At 38.1% G+C, this 17,639-nt stretch overlaps 1 protein-coding gene across 3 annotated transcripts; it reads right to left on the bottom strand.

The window, feature by feature from the left end:
* Positions 1-1,211: 1,211 nt before the first annotated feature.
* On the bottom strand, positions 1,212-17,346 carry LOC127434593 (putative RNA-binding protein Luc7-like 1). 3 transcript variants are annotated; one of them, XM_051687431.1, is made up of 12 exons: positions 17,153-17,303; positions 15,449-15,516; positions 15,094-15,174; positions 13,199-13,293; positions 11,338-11,436; positions 11,016-11,126; positions 6,606-6,749; positions 6,079-6,255; positions 5,884-5,972; positions 5,737-5,766; positions 3,363-3,515; positions 1,212-1,860 (listed from the first exon to the last, which is right to left on the bottom strand). In XM_051687431.1, exons 5-12 carry the CDS (start codon positions 11,431-11,433, stop codon positions 1,737-1,739), a joined length of 924 nt encoding a protein of 307 aa, XP_051543391.1. In that variant the 5' UTR covers positions 11,434-11,436; positions 13,199-13,293; positions 15,094-15,174; positions 15,449-15,516; positions 17,153-17,303; the 3' UTR covers positions 1,212-1,736. The 3 variants fall into 3 exon arrangements, with proteins under 3 accessions (XP_051543391.1, XP_051543390.1, XP_051543388.1); XM_051687430.1 differs by lacking the exon at positions 15,094-15,174; XM_051687428.1 differs by lacking the exons at positions 15,094-15,174; positions 15,449-15,516 and having other exon boundaries at positions 17,153-17,346.
* Between the last annotated feature and the right edge of the window lie 293 nt (positions 17,347-17,639).

Consider the following 17,639-nt stretch of genomic DNA (forward strand, 5'->3'; position numbering starts at 1 on the left):
CGTTTTTAAGATTTCAGTCTTTATCCATTCATGTAGATTGGAGCTGCACTGGCATGACTGGAAATAGCCTACCGAGAGTGTTCCAAAGATGGCCTGACTTGCTAGAGAAACTTGGATTTAAAGCAACACTACAGATACAACTACGGTGTACACATTTTAATTATAAATAATAAATATCAGTGTAATAACAAATTAAATAATTGATTAAAATTACATTTAAAAGAAAATTAATTATTAAAAAATATAAATATTAAATAAATACAATCTAAAGATTATAAATATTTAAAAAATATATATAAATAATAATGCGTTTTCAAGCTTTATTTTACTTTCTGATGTAAAAATCATAAAAAATAATTAAAAAAAGTTGGTCTGATGAATTTGTGACTTTTCACTTGAAGTAATTGAACTTAAATGCGAAAAAAATATTGTCACAGACAATATGAATGCAATAAGAAAAGAACGTGATTTTAAAATATTTATGAATTTAATAATGATGCAGAATAATATAAAACAGGACTAATTCTCCATCTGAGCTCTATTACATTCACATTTATGGAATTGGCTGATGCTTTTATAAAAAGTTCAGTCCAACCATAGGAATTTCCCTATCAATAATGACATTTAGTACTGTAAAGTTATAAAAGGTTATTGTACAATACTGGTTAAACGTCATAATATAAATTTGATTAGTAATGCGTTGCATGGGAAACGAACCCATGTCCTTGTTATTGCAAGTTTGCTGAAGACATGTATACCATTTAAACAGATGTCCAAATATATGTTTACTGTATATAGTTAAATGAGAAAAAAAAAAAAATGCTTTATGGTTAATATGGAGTATTTTGATGTCACTAAAAATAGAGGAAGATGCGGTTTTAAAAATAACAGTTGCATCCAGTTTTATCCAAATAACATGTTTTGTTGCAGTTATGCATTCATCAAATACCTTGCATACACATATATAAGAAATGAATAAAGGGTGTCAGATTTTTTAAATACCGAAATACAGTAATGCTGCATGGGTTAAGGGATGAAAACAATGTTTACCTATAAAATGCAAGGCAAAGAAAGCAGTTTGGTGAATATCAAGGACGCAACCGTTTTGCTCATCTATTCATAAAAAAAGGACATAACAGCAAAAGTGACATGACACCTCCAGAGTTTAATAGTTGTATAATAGCCCTCATTAATTACCAGTCAAATACCACTTTAATTCATAAAACCATTTAATGCAAGAAGACAACATGAATCAGAACTGCATTACAAAAGTTCATGTACATTGTAAATCCGAAACAATACGCCGTGAAGAATTCATTTCTTTAGATTCATTAAATGTCTACTCCTCTGCTACCGATATAGAGTGAACAGACTCAGTCTCTTGCTATGGGGAATTCTGCAGCTATATTTAAAGAAAGGGCATTAAAACTGAGCTCAGAACAGAGCTTCCTTCAACATGCACACATCCACTCAGGACAAACAATAAAAATAAAAAACAATTCCTAAAAATAACAGACATTATGTAAGCCAAAAAACAACAACATAAAAGAAAAAAACCTCAGAACATAATTTCTTTTGCTGGACACTGGATGATGCAGGTTTGGTTCACTTTTGATATTGAAGACTACAAAGACTTTGATGAAACAAGGTATGGGCAGTTTACTACGGACAAAGCTCAATGCGATAAATATAAAAGAGTGCATTATGTATGTGAGCGGTATGTAGAGTGACATGATTCAGATCTCTCCGGCTTCTCTGTCATCATGGCGGCGAGATTCTGTCCTCCCGTTCAGCCCGTCTGATCTCCGCTCAGACGATCCGCGCTTGCCGTCACGCTCGCGATCACGGTCCCGTGAAGATCTGAAACACACATGAACAGTGTTACTGCAGGGTAATGGTGTGTTTGTGCCAGCAATGTTGTTTCCAAATTCAAAGGACATAAAACATGGTATTGCATGTTAGATTTACAGTGTTGTGTGCGTAACAGTGCCAAGGAAACTACTTTGATATTGTAGCTTTCCAAGCCACAAGCTACTTAAACAGGTCAAACCATGCTTATGAAAAAGTAGTTACAATGTAAAATACTAACAAAAAGTAGCCAAATACCTTTAATAACCTAAAGGACAATATAGCCATAAAATACACATATCTAATGATATAACTTTCTGATCTAGCACAAAAACAATGAGAATCTCCATTAACAGTAATAAACCCTAAACGCTGATTTATAGGTGTCTCACAATTCGGTTAGATATGAGGTCAATATAACTGAACACTATTTTTAAATGCTTTCTAAATAAAAATATTTTTATGGGATTTTTCTCCCCAATTTGGAATGCCCAATTCCCAATGCACTTTAAGTCCTAGTGGTGGTGTAGTGACTCTCCTCAATCCGGGTGGCGGAGGACGAATCTCAGTTGCGGAGGACGAATCTCATCCGTGCATATCACGTGGCTTGCTGAGCGCGTTACCGTGGAGACGTAGCACATGTGGAGGCTTCACGCTATTCTCCGCGGCATCCACGCACAACTCACCCACCGAGAGCAAACCACATTATAGCAACTACGAGGAGGTTAACCCAACGTGACTCTACCCACCCTAGCAACCGGGCCAATTTGGTTGCTTAGGAAGCCTGGCTGGAGTCACTCAGCACGCCCTGGATTCGAACTTGCGACTCCAGGTGTGGTAGTCAGCGTCTTTAATGCTGAGCTATCCAGGCCCCCAATTATCAAATATTATTTAATGAAATTGCAAACATATTAATCTAATGCAATGTCACTGTTTAAAATGTGTACATTTAACTAGTATTTACATTGAGTTTACAATCATTTTGTGTAACAAGCTCTAAAATGGTTCTGTCCAGTGCACATTAACGACAGGAGTCACCGTTTCTTTACCGCATCTGTGCCAAGTGTTATTAATGTTTCTTTTTACTTTTTTGTAAACTGTAAAGTACAGGAAGAATAAAAGACACATTACTCAATGAAAGTGGAGTGTGTGGATCTCATCTCTGGACAAATGATACAGAGAGGAAAAGTTCAGTTTACATTTTTAAGCACTTTTCAACAAAACAAGGGGACTTTCCAGGTATTCCAGCACTTGAATTACAGAACCCTGTAAACAGAGTGGGGAAAAAGCAACAGATATTTGGACGTTTGATGGGTCATTTAAATTATGATCCCATGGATAACAAATTCCGAAATAGAGTTTTGCCTTGAGGTTTGGTTTGTAATTTATTTTGGTTTGCAATATATTGCCCCATCCCTTCTAATTTACATAAAGTCAAAAATAATAGCAAATAGCAGCATTAAATGCAATATTTCCCCAAATAAGTTGCTTTTTAACACTGATGCGTAACTCACTTGTGTGATTGTTCTCGGCTGTGCCGTGAGCGGGATCTGGAGCGGGAGCGGTGTCGTCGGCGTCTGTCGCGCTCTTTGGAGCGAGAACGCTGCTTCTCCCGAGACGCAGAGCGAGAACGTTTCCGCCTGCGCTCACGGTCACGAGAACGAGACCTAGAAACAGAACAAGAGGAAACACTAATAATAATTTTTTTTAAAACGTGGCATTCATTTACATTGAATCATTTAGCAGATGCTTTTATCCAAACGTGACTTACAAATGAGGAACATGGCAAGCAATTTGTCATACAAAGTTCAACAATATCTGCAGCATTGTACTGCCAAGTTCTCAAGGTGGTTGGAGTAGTACAGGTGCTAGCGCAGAAGAGAAGGATTTTCTGTATTTTTTTTTTTTTTTTTTAAAAGACAACCAACCATTTTCCCCCTCGTTCTAAAGACTACATTGTTTTACAATGCTCCTATTGCCACTTCATCTTAATACTTGATTTGCATCTTTACCTACTCTATTAACTGTCACAAAAGATACAAGCTGGCATGAACATTGAATATTAAATTTATACTGACATTTATTACACAGCTCTCTGAAATACTTGCTTCTGACTGATCAATCCCAGCACAGACTGGTCAAAAAAGTTTTTATAATGACCACTAAACTGTACAACACAAAAAATATGGTGTTAAAACAAGAACACATAGCATGAAACATAAATAAAAAGAGAGGGAGACATGCTAGCTAACTAGTCCATAGGAAAAAAATAACTTGGAATACAGATGAATAAAATATACAGTTCTGAAAAAATTAAGAGACCACAGCAAAATGATCAGTTTCTCTGGATTTACTATTTAAAGGTATGTGTTTGAGTAAAATGAACATTTTTGTTTTATTCTATAAAGTACGGACAACATTTCTCCTAAATATTGTCATTAAGAGCATTTATTTGCAGAAAATGACAACTGGTCAAAATAACAAAAAAGATGCCGTGTTTTCAGACCTCGAATAATGCAAAGAAAACAAGTTCATATTCATTTTTAAACAACACAATACTAATGTTTTAACTTAAGAACAGTTCAGAAATCAATATTTGTTGGAATAACCCTGATTTTCAATCACAGCTTTCATGCGTCTTGGCATGCTCTCTACCAGTCTTTCACATTGCTGTTGGGTGACTTTATGCCACTCCTGGCGCAAAAATTCAAGCAGCTCGGCTTTGTTTGATGGCTTGTGGCCATCCATCTTCCTCTTGATCACATTCCATCTGCTCAATTCCAGCCTTGCTGAAGCACCCCCAGATCATCACCGATCCTCCACCAAATTTCACAGTGGGTGCGAGACACTGTGGGTTGAAGGCCTCTCCAGGTCTCCGTCTAACCATTAGATGACCAGATGGAGATCAGTGATGATCTGGGGGTGCTTCAGCAAGGCTGGAATCGGGCAGATTTCGTCATTGCGAAGGAAGCATGAATCAAGCCATGTACAAGGAAGAAAACTAGCTTCCTTCTGCTCTGACAATGTTCCCCAACTCTGAGGATTGGTTTTTCCAGCAGGACAATGCTCCATGCCACACAGCCAGGTCAATCAAGGTGTGGATGGAGGACCACCAGATCAAGACCCTGTCAAGGCCAGCCCAATCTCCAGACCTGAACCCCATTGAAAACCTCTGAAATGTGATCAAGAGGAAGATGGATGGCCACAAGCCATCAAACAAAGCCGAGCTGCTTGAATTTTTGCACCAGGAGTGGCATAAAGTCACCCAACAGCAATGTGAAAGACTGGTAGAGAGCATGCCAAGACGCATGAAAGCTGTGATTGAAAATCAGGATTATTCCACCAAATATTGATTTCTGAACTCTTCCTAAGTTAAAACATTAGTATTGTGTTGTTTAGAAATGAATATGAACTTGTTTTCTTTGCATTATTCGAGATCTGAAAACACTGCATCTTTTTTGTTATTTTGACCAGTTGTCATTTTCTGCAAATAAATGCTCTAAATGACAATATTTGGGAGAAATGTTGTCCGTACTTTATAGAATAAAACAAAAATGTTCATTTTACTCAAAACACATACCTATAAATAGTAAATCCAGAGAAACTGATCATTTTGCAGTGGTCACAATTTTTTCCAGAGCTGTAAATTAATACTGCAATATTGTTACAAATTTTGTCTTGTTGCAAGGCTATTTTTCTTAGACTATTTAAACTAAACTAAGATAATAAAACAAAATTAACTTAAATCAATGTCCATAGCCATAGTCATGTAATAAGTGAGATAAAGTACTGACAGCTAGTTATCCTCACAAAATAAACCAAATCAGGGAAATAAAAAACCCTGATCATCTGACTTATTTCCAATTTATGTGAATTTGAGCAACTGACCTCTTGCGCTCTCGGCTGCGTGACCTCGTCCTACAGAGAAAAGCAGGGAAGAATATCTTTAGATTCTATGGTATATTTCACAAGAATAATAAATCTCTGACACATATGAAAGTCACTTAACTTGAAAGAATTAGCATAAATCCTTACCGCTTTTTCATTTTCTCCTCTCTCTCCCTCTCTTCTCTTCTCTTCAGTCGCTCCTGGTTTCGCTTCTCCTGTTTTTCCTGCACTGTTTTCTATTGAGAAAGAGAAAAACATAATTAAGTATTCTTTTTTATTTTTTTATTACCACCACCGCCTGCAGACGTTAAAGATGCGTTTTGGTGAGGACTGGTCCGCTACCTTCAGCTGCTCCAACTTCTCTCTGATCTGGATGAAGCCCAGGTGAAGTTTGCCACCAAAGTGGTCGGCGAGGCGCCGGTCGTTGTCATGGAGACCCAGGTAGGCGGAGCACACCTCACAGACACGCAACTTCTGCTGCTGGAAACTGGAGGCAGGCATAGAGTTCCTGTACTCCTCCTGCAAATTACACACAAACACATTGAAGGATCTTCGGATGCAATTTGATTTTCTTCAAAGCTGTGTGAGAATGAGGCTTTGAGAGGGCAAACATGCACCAATTAAGAAATAAACTAGATCTTAACACTGGATGTAATCTGGTCCATGTTCACAAATAAATAAAAAAAAAACACTATTCTGTATTCTAATATTTTTTAATACAGGAAAAAGGTCCTGTCTGGCAAAGAGCGAGAGATTACTTTAAACAATGACTACAAAGTTAACATCGAATAAATTAAATGTGACAGCTTGAGCCAATTCTCCCAGTCTTGTTCAGTTAAACAAACAAACAAAAAAAGGTGGCATCTAACCTCTGCATCCTTCTTCTTAATTCGGACTTTTTCGACCTCCTGTAGAATTTTCTGGGCTTCATCCACATTTCCCTCAGCGCCGAGCTGCTCAGCCTTCGCCAGGAGTTTCCCGATCTCCTCGTTTAACTCATGAACTTTTTCTGCCTGACAACCAAACACACAAAGCCAATGAGACAAAAAATAAAAAAATAAATCACAACTCTGACTCATACACATAGGGGTGGGCGGTAGGACTAAATTCTTAATTACTCGTTCTGTGATATCACGAAACAGTATACGGCTATTTATATCTGGACATTTTTTGACAAGATTATTCATTACACATGAAGGGTAAGTCTGGTATCAATGCAAAAACAGCTTTACATTATGTCATACTAGGGATGGGACGATATGGTCATCTCACGATTCTGTTCGATATACAATAGGAGGTACACGATTCGATATAATCGCGATTCGATATGCCAACACTTACATGACAAAGCATGATAGAAATGTTTTGAAATTTTTTTGCACAAAATGCATTTTATAATTTCTTATCAAAATAAAGTTCTTTAATACACAATATAAATGCTCAAAGTTTAAAAAAGAGTTTCTCATATATCGTTCTCTATAAGAAAAGATCAACAAACAAATAGGCCTTCAAAACTAGTGTGCTACATTCAGGCTGATCAGGTGGAGGACAAGCAATAGAACTGGTCAGAACATGTATGTTTAAGTATATATTTATGTTTTAATCATTCGTTTGTTCAAAGATGTTCTTCGTCGAGGTGGGTGGAAGAATTTTACAAAAACATCACCTCGCTGATGTCCTCAAGCCTAACCTCCACTGGTCATCATAGACACAAGCGACAGTCAGTATTTCATCACTGCATGTTCTTCAAACTCTTGCGATGCCGGTGTGAAGAAGCACCTGATAGTATTCTGATACCGCCTCAAAACGGTGAATTCAAAATTCTCAAATTCTTCCACCCACCTGGACCAAGAACACCATTTAAGATATCTACTGAAGACCAAGTGTGTTCCCATGAACAATGTTCTCAGAAAACTGACTGCTGCCACATTTCCGAGACTGAGTGAGGAAATCTCACAGCTTCTAATCAAACATGTAGCTTGAAATTGTGGCATGTCAATCATAAACATAATTACTGTAAAATACTGTACATTTTTATTATTTGTTATGCTTATTGCATCTGTTCATTTCTCAAAACACATGAATAAAGTGGGCTTTTCTCCAGATTTCTACTAGCCCTAGCTCTGTAAACAGTTGAATCTCAAACTCGAAATTTTTACATCAGAATTCTCCCACAGAGGACTTTTATCTGTGACAGTTTCAGGTTCCTATCAGGTCCCTCACCAGAGACAATCAACCTGAAAGTAAGGGGATATGTAAAAACATTAATGAGAAGTCTCAAACCTGAAATGTTCTGCATGCACACTATACTTAGGTACCCCCTAAAATAATTTAGGACCGAGACTCGAACTCTTCCCATTATAAATTGACCCTAAAGGTGAAACTTTCAGCGATCTTGATCATTACATTAGACTTAAGTTCAAAGTCGAAGGAACAAGAATGTGCAAAATGTTTATTGATGTACATGTACCGTATAATGTGCTCTAGAGATCAGTTTTTGTTCCTAGGAGCAAGGACCATCCTGAGCTGAAATATTGAGGTTTCCGTGAACATCTGTATAGTCAAAATTTGTTGCATGCCATGACATAAAGATGGCCGCCGTGGTTAAACCAAGTAAAATAAAAAAACTGGTTGTTTTGCAATACCAATACATAGAGGTAATCACTTAAAAAAAAAAATGGAAAAATTAAAAATGGTCAATCAACCTATGTTGGACCACTTGAGATGGATTAACCCATTGGTCAATGGCGCCAACCAGCGGTCCGATATTGCTCTGTAACAACCGCACATTCACGTATCAGTACGCTCATCCGGGTTCTTCGAGCCGTCTCTCCTGCTTCTCAGATCACCGTGCGATCTTTTCAAGTAAGCTAATAAAACAATTTCAACTCAAATCAATGTTTCATGTCCATTTATTTGTTTATTTGGCAAGTAGACTTGTAATAGGCTGAATAATGAGCAGTCAGAAGGTCAATTTAACCAAATAAACTCCAACAGAACTCTGACGCAAACCAGAAGTTGACTTGATTTCTTTCCTCTCAAATTACAACGCAAATCAATATGTCCATGCATTTATTTATTTGATTAGTTGGCTGGTTGTTATCGCACAATAAACCCGACGTGAAACTGCACATTCTCTCTTACATAGCTCACCCAAAAATTTACATTTCTGCCAACATTTACTCACCCTCCTCGGTCAAAACAAGTATGACTTTTTTCATCCGTGAAACACAAAAACGAGGGATGAAAGGATCGTGATTGTCTCCAAAAGCACAAAAAAGCACCATGAAAGTCACCCATATTACTCTTGCGCTCTATTTCAATTATTCTGAAGCCATGAATGTTGTGTGAGGAACAGACCAAAACTTAAAGGGGTCATGAAATGGAAAATCTATTTTTCCTTGATATTTAGACAACTGTACTATAAAAACATTCTGTAAATATCAGAACTCAAAACTTCCTCCCCAGTCTAAAAAGAGTGTTTATAGTTCCTACCTTTCTGAAACATATGTTTTGAAAACTGTGTTCGTGATGTCACAAGACATTGCTCAGTTGTATTTACACACCCCACAGTGTGTCATCGCACCCTACGCCCCGCCCACTGCCGTTCAGTTCGCATCGTAAACAGAGGGAGAGAGACGGGCCAAGTGTGACCAACTATTTCTGAACACCAAAGGGGACCCATCTGGACTATTTTGAAGTTGTTTTTTTGTGCACATAACATGCATTAGACAGACGTCTTTGACCATTGGCATGTTTATCGTGCCGCTTTTAAAAGACACTGTCAATTACAACTCAGAAAAGGAGATATCATTCAGCTGCTCTGCGTCTTGCTGTTCAAGCGTCCATCTGTGCTATTTTTAATTGTTTGGATGCGTTTCTGGTGATATGTGCCTCAGTGCACCTACGAGTGTGCATCATGTTTCACCATGCAATGGACTGTGTATGTGAAGTTGAAGTTTAAAGGAGCCGCTGAGGCCAAAACAGAGAGTTTGAGACAGAAGGCCAGAGACAGGATGAAAAATTATCATTTATTACTAAATTATGACGGTTTTGGTACAAAACAAATTTACTGACATTATCAGAGGACCTCAGGGAAGATAATACAATTATTAAAAATAAATAAATATGACCACTTTAAGTGTTAATTCACCTCTTAAATCATTTGACTCTGGCATGTGCATAAAAACGTCTTTGTTTACATAAGAGCAATGCAGCGAGCACTATGGCTGTCAAATTAAAATTCCAAATTCAAATATTTGTCAAATGAAAGAAAAAAAAATGCACATTCGAATGCTAAAAACAAAGCATTAGAATTTTGGATGTGTGCCAAGCACTGACAATGACTTCAGATAGACTGCATTCTAGCGCTAGAAAAGGCTAGACACAGCGCAACAAATACAATTTAACAGAAAGCAGGTGTCTCAAGATGCTTTTTAAAGTTCTTTTTAATTAGAGACAGCATCTAAACAACAGCGCTCCTGCACGAGAAGCTGAATAAACAAAAACAAAGCGAAACAAAGACGTTCGTCTAGTGCAGTTTACATAGAAAATTAAATGGACGGTTTCAAAAGCGTTCGGTGTGAACAGCCCCTTACAGTTGGTGGAGGTACTTGGCCGTTGCGTCTTGCTCTCTCATAAGCATTTCTCAGATTAAGCAATTAGTTTTTTTTTTTTTTTTTTTTTTTTTTTTAAAAAGCTATGTCAGAAAAGATGTTCAACTTGGAAACGTGTGTCTCGAGATTCTCGCGTTCGGTTCCAGTCTGTTGTGTTCCATCTGCTTGAACAGCCCCTGGCCTGGGCTCATAGTCTGAGCCACTTCACCACCGAGTTCAGCCGAATACCACTGCTATCTGGGAATTTTACTACCCTACATACAACTGTAATGAATAAAACACAATGTGGTATTTCGCTGTTATTAGGAAGCTCGAGTCTGGGGTAGTATACTGTGGCATCATTGTAAGTGTAACATCATGTGGACTGCACACAGACAGTATGCTGTGTGAACACATTTTCATTTGAAAAAGCATTGCTTTTGATATGTTTACACTTCTCATCCACAATGGAACGACATTTTCTTCCACAAAAACAGACTTTCGAAAACACTCTCTAGTGCCGCATACTTCAGAAAACGATGTTAGGACACCGAAAATGTATTATTGTTGACGTAGCCAACTTGCAACAGCTATAATTATAAATGCAATGGAACCACTAAGAACAATCGGAACCAAAATTGTTAAATACTTCACGATTTCCAGCACTACATACACTCTACTTACCTTCTGGGCAACCTCAGCGCTGATCTCTTCCTGTGTCTCAGCGAGACGTTTCTTGGCCAACTCGGTCCTGCGGTCGCAGTCAGCAATAAATGACTCCAAGTGATCCACCGCCTAGAGAACATACAACAACAGCAACCAGAATAAACCACAGTCTCTGACATCTAGTATGGTGTCAGAATACTTGCATAAATTAGTGTCTGAGTGTCCAAATCTTGGGACTCTTCAACAAGCACACAATGTCAGATTCGTTCTTTAGTGCTGCAAATTCCTTTAAAAACCTAAAACACAGCAGATTAGCTCTACTGCATAATGTGCCACTTACGTCCAGTTCAAAGAACAGGTCTCTTTCTTTAGAGGCAATCTCATAGTCGGCTCTCAGCGCCAGGTCATGGATCTTAGAGCATTCTCCAAGGTCCATGCGCTAACAAGACAGCAAAAACAGTCAGCTCATCAATATGGAGAATAAGGTGAATAAACAAGCAGTGTACAGTGTTGTGAAAAAGTGTCTGCCCCTTCCTGATTTGTTCTATTTTTGTGTATTTTTCATACTAAATTGTTTTAGATGTTCTGCAGATGTTCTTATACTGCAGATGTTGTTAAACTGTTTATACTTGCTTGCTATGTGTCTAATTTCGAAGTCGCTTTGGATAAAAGTGCCTGCTAAATGACTATATGTAAATATTCAAACAAGATAACGTAAAACAAAGGCAACCTGAGTAAACACAATACAGTTTTCAAATATATATATTTTTTTATTGAAGCAAAAAAGTTATCCAACACCTACTGTATATCGCTCGTGTGAAAAACTAACTGCCCCCTTAAACTTAATGGCTGGTTGTGCCATCGTTAGCAGCAACAACTGCAACTAAACGCTTCCGATAACTGGAGATCAGTCTTTCACAACGCTGTGCTGGAATTTTGGCCCACTCTTCTTTGCAGAACTGCTTTAGTTCAGCCACATTGGACGGTTTTCGAGCATGAACTGCCCATTTAAGGTCCTGCCACAGCATCTCAATCGAGTTCAAGTCAGGACTTTGACTAGGCCACTCCAAAACTTTAATTTTGCTTCTTTTGAGCCATTCAGAGGTGGACTTACTCCTATGCTTTGGATCATTGTCTTGCTGCATAATCCAGTTGCGCTTGAGCTTCAAATCACAGACTGATGACCGGACGTTCTCTTTCAGGATTTTCTGGTAGAGAGCAGAATTCACGTTTCCCTCAATTATTGCAAGTCGCCCTGAAGCAGCAAAGCATCCCCACACCATCACACTACCACCACCATGCTTGACCGTAGGTATGATGTTCTTTTAGTGGAATACTGTGTTTGATTTACGCCAGATGTAACGGGACCCGTCTTCCAAACAGTTCCACTTTCGACTCATCCGTCCACAGAACATTCTCCCAAAAGCTTTGAGGATCATCAAGGTGTGTTTTGAAAAATTCAGATGAGCCTTAATGTTCTTCTGGGTTAGCAGTGCATGGATGCCATTTTTGGCCGGTGTCTTTCTGATAGTGGAGTCATGAACAGTGACCTTTATTGATGCGAGAGAGGCCTGCAGTTCCTTGGATGTTGTCCTTGGCTTTTTTGTGACTTTCTGGATGAGTCGTCGCTGTGCTCTTGGAGGAATTTTGGAAGGTCAACCACTTCTGGGAAGGTTCACTACTGTGCCAGTTTTCTCCATTTGGAGTCCCAGAGCCTTTGAAATAGCTTCCCAGACTGATGTATTTCAATCACCTTTTTCCTCATCATTTCAGGAAATACTTTCGACCTTGGCATAGTGTGCTACTGGGTGAGACCTTTTAGCCAACTTCATGCTGCTGCTGCAACAGGATTGACAGTAATCAGGTCTGGGTGTGTCTAGTCCATCTGAACCCCATTATGAACGCAGTTTCATAGATTTGGGGATTTAGTCACTAAGGGGGCAAATACTTTTTCACACAGGCCCAGTTGGTATTGGGTAACTTTTTTGCTTCAATAAATACCATTACCATTTTAAAAACTGAATTTTGTGTTTACTCAGTTTACTGCCCATGTTTTATGTTAGATTTTATTTGAATGTTTGAAACAATTTAGTATGAGATATCCACAAATACAGAAAAAAATCAGGATGGGGCAAATACTTTTTAACAGCATTACGTCACGTTTTGTGTAGGATCTAGTCCAGTGTGCGCTGGTTCCTCACCGTTCCAGAGAGGATGTCATGCGGGCAGCAGTTGAGCAGGTGCGATTTGCAGACGCGATCGTCTGTGAACTTAACTCTCTGTCTCGATTCATCTCCTGGAAGGACACAGCACATAATTGACATTGAGTAAGATCACACACACTTGTATGTGTCTCACACACACTGCGCCGCTACACACTGCTAACTTTTCGGCCAAGGGTCACAGATTTGTATGTCCTTGCTGTGAAGTTACAGAATCTGAGATATATAGAGTGTGGACAGTATATGCTTTTAATTTTAACAGTCAGGTTATACAAGAAATATATACAAATGTCTTAGTGGAGAAGCTTAACTTTGTAAACCCACTGACCCAAGGCCTGTTTCTTTAACTGGCTCCTTGTTATGAATGTCTAAAATAGAATGGCAACAACTGATCCTGGAGCAGCCCTTGAGGCTGAAGGTCTCTCATTCTGTGAGACTCAGTGCTCAGTCACCAAAAAGATGGATTGATGTTCTCAGTGTCTTTCTACAGTGTTGTCTGTGGTCATTAGGACTGGGCAATACAGCTAAAAAAATTAGTTTTAATATTTTTCAACCTTACCATATTCGTAATACTTCTATATATCTCTTTCACATACATTTGAAAATAAAGGTAAACCGATATATAGTTTTTTTCCCCCCCAATTAATCGGTGCTGACAGTTGGATTTTGTAACTATCAGTTATTGGTAAAAATCTATGGCAAACGTTTTTCTATTCCGCTATGGCCGGCACTGAAGGATTCAACAGCTTTGGTTGTACAGTATAATAGCGGTCTCTATAAGTGAAATATAAACAAACACTGACTGACAACATTCATCCATATTTGTATCCTCACTTCTATGTAAATTTGGTTATTTTGATGTGATAAATCAAGTGTTCTTAATAGAACAGACACAAAAAAAATCCTTTAATTGGTGAATATATGGGCTATGAAAGCTTAATTTGATAAATACTTAAAGGTGCTGCAAGCGAAATTTTCATGGAAAAGTTATGCAAAAATGGTCCTACTCCCTTAAAGATATTAATGAAATTAAGTGTCCTGAGATTTTTCACCAGTCTCTATGACAGCTGTAGACTTTACAAACAGCAAACAAATAAAGTGTCCTCGGACATTGATGCTTTTCACCTGTCAATCATTTTGCTTGTATTCTTAGTGGTGTATTTGAAGCAGATCATTAAGTCTATAATTCATAACCAGTTGAGGGCGCTATTGTGACACTGCTGAACGCTGCTCTTTTGCTCTGTTTTGGTCTCAAAATTATCTTTGGAGGGCGGAGTTTTGGAATGAGGGGGCGTGGCTAATTCAACGGCTTAGTCACGTGAGAACTTCGGAACAATAAAATCGCTTAAAGCACCTTTCAATATATAGCACTGTAATGGAGCCTAGTCTCCATCATTTTCCTGACGTCGTGAAATAAATGTGTATTTCAGCTTGTTCTAAATCCCGTGATATATGTAGCCTTTATGTCTGTGCTCGTCACTCTGTAAATTGATTTTAAAAACTATCTGCCTTTTATGGCCTGATAAAAAGCACACTAAAATCAGTGGGATATTCACAATGCTGCTTAATTTTATATAGCTCACAAAATTTTAACTATATACAGAATAACCATATCACCCAGCCCTAATGTATAGTATATAAAATGTTAAAACTTACAGAGCACAATATCAGGGAGAGATGTCATGTTTCAGAAAGCCATTTTGCATTTTAAGAGAATTACCCTTGTGAGCACATTCAGAATTGCTGGATAATCTAATGCACATATTCAAAGCAACCAATACAAAAAAAAAAGATGATAAAAAAACAAAACAAAGGTTCACCAAATTAAAATAAAACAAATCCAAAACTAAAGTAAAAGGTTATTTTATACACACTGCGAGGTCTCTCCCATTCAGTACCACTCCTGCGGTCCAAGCCTCTAAAAGTTTAAAGGGAAAAGCTTTTCTTGCCCAAACCTGTAATGAGGAAGTTGGGAATGATACACAAGAGTAAAAGTGAAGACGTCGGCGAAGGAATTTGCTTTTCTTTCTTTCCTTTTTTATTCATTTGTGTCAGACTGTTGGAAAGACGCTCAGGCAGAGCATCAGTGTACTACAGCCGCCTGGGCAGAAGCTTCGTATCCTCTCTGCGTTACCAACTAACGTGATGTGTTAAACAGTTACTGCTGGAAAGCAAACAGTATTGTTTTGTTCATATTCATAACAGCTTTAAAAAGCATTGGTGACTCACGGCTCGATGAACATGAGGCTTTTCTGCAACTCCCTTGCAGATGTAGGCTGGCAAAGATACACTGAAACCTTAATGAATAGAATAAAGGGGCCACAATTGTTCAGTCTGTATGAAACAAATGTACGGGAAGCATATGAATTCATCTCAGCATTCACACAGACAGTCGCTTCATTCACACGGAGAGTGAGATTTCTTACAGCCAGTTCAAACTTAATTTAACATATAAGCACATCTGCACAAATCCCTTCTGTTTACTCATTTTAAGTAAAATCGTATCTCACACTTTAAAAGAGATGCTCCCCCAGGTTTAATGTTTGCATCCATTTTGGGAAACAACATATACATTACATAAAACCCTAAATAAAATTTAAAAATATCAATTGATAATTACAATACAAATGCAAAACTTTGTGTACATATTGTTGAATTTAACCCTTGTGCGACCTTCGGGACATTTTAGTTTTTTCAATCATTTTAGCCGTTAATGCCAATGGTATAAATTTTGCCAAATGTGTGAATTTTTTGGGGAATTGTGATATTTCAACCTCAGTTCCTATAATACACTGTGTACACAAAATAGTTACATTCAGAACCTTCAGGACAAAAATGTCCCCGCTGAACCGATTAAAACTGCAATATTTGATCCCAGTGCCATTAAAGCATAAAATCATGAATTCTATTATATTATGCTTTCATTCCGGAGCCCTGGCTTCAAAATTTACATTTAATATTTTCCACCAGGTGGCGCCATTTTTCTCATGTTTAGCCTATGGAGCAAATACATGCTTTTTTCCTATTTTCTGTTTGCTGTATTATAGAGCACTGCAGGCCAACTGAATAAATGATGCAGCTAAAATTGTGTGGGTGTGTTGGTATGGATGTCAGATTGTATTCTAAGGTTGGTGTGTGTGGGTGTGTGTAAAAAAACAACAGTGGCATTATGTAAACAAACTAGCATTTAATGGATTAAAATTCTGAAAATTTATATTTGGTAGTTATGATCAGGCCTGATGTTGATTAAAAAAAATAACTAATTGAAAGTGGAAAATAATATTAATATATAATATTATTACGGCAGTTTTTTGACGCGGAAATTTTTGTCCTGTAATTTTGTCCTCTGAGTAACTTTAAATTGACACACAAGGGTTAAGTGAACACTAGGGGGCATTACAACTTCTAGCTATTTATCAGCTCAATATTAAAATATCGGGCGAATCATCAGCTTCGAAGGCATATATGTATTTCTTCTATGAATAAGCATTTGTACATATCTTTTATATGGTAAATCGAATCAGGATGCATTTTTCACATGATTCATGTACATTTCTTGCAGTGTATCTGGGCTTGAGCAAGGCATTTAACCCCTAGGTTGCTAAAGGCAGATTATGCAGTAAAAGTGTACTACAAGTCACTTTGGATAAGAAAAAGGTTTATTAAAAGAAAAACATGCGAAAAAAAAAAAAAACTAGCTGTATGTGACGTCATCCCTCAATGACGTCACCGCCCCCTTCACGGACACAAACATTAAACTGAGGCATTGCCTTATGGAATGCTGCTGCATTTAGTTAATCTAAAAGCCCTTTCTATATCTGTATTTATATAATACTTATTTATATGTGGCAACAACATTTTGGTTTGCGTTAATCTGAGTGCGCGGCCTTCAGAATACCAGTCAGAACCGTTAGCGCGCGGCTAAACACTCACCATCCCTCGACGTTCCCATCAACTGGTCCAGCAAAGCTCTCATCTGAGCCTGGGCCGACATCCTGATACGATTAACTCACTCTCCGCGCAGAAATAATGACGATTTTGCCGTCAAAAGTCAAGTTTAAACCATCTGCGAAACAGCTCTCGGCCGTGTCTGTCGACGCCTTCACTCACAGAGCGAGAGAATGAACTCAAACGGGTTTTACACCAATCAGTGTGTGCCACGTCATCTTAAAGGGCCCGTAACCAAGAGCACGCACTTTGCATGTGATATTTAGTAGAGACGGGCCACTTCTATTTAAATTAATGGGAGAAATTGGAACGCCCAACCAAGAAGCTCTAGCGTAGAAAAGAAGTCCCGCCTTACAGGTAAAAGTGCCAATCACCTTTTAGATACAGACATCGCCTGTCAATCAACTCGCTTGGGCGCATGCGCATAAGCTATACAAGCCGGGAAAATGGCATGTTTTAGCGTAATATGAAG

The sequence above is a fragment of the Myxocyprinus asiaticus genome, chromosome 44 (assembly GCF_019703515.2).
Source record: "Myxocyprinus asiaticus isolate MX2 ecotype Aquarium Trade chromosome 44, UBuf_Myxa_2, whole genome shotgun sequence".
In the NCBI taxonomy this organism is placed as follows: domain Eukaryota; kingdom Metazoa; phylum Chordata; class Actinopteri; order Cypriniformes; family Catostomidae; genus Myxocyprinus; species Myxocyprinus asiaticus.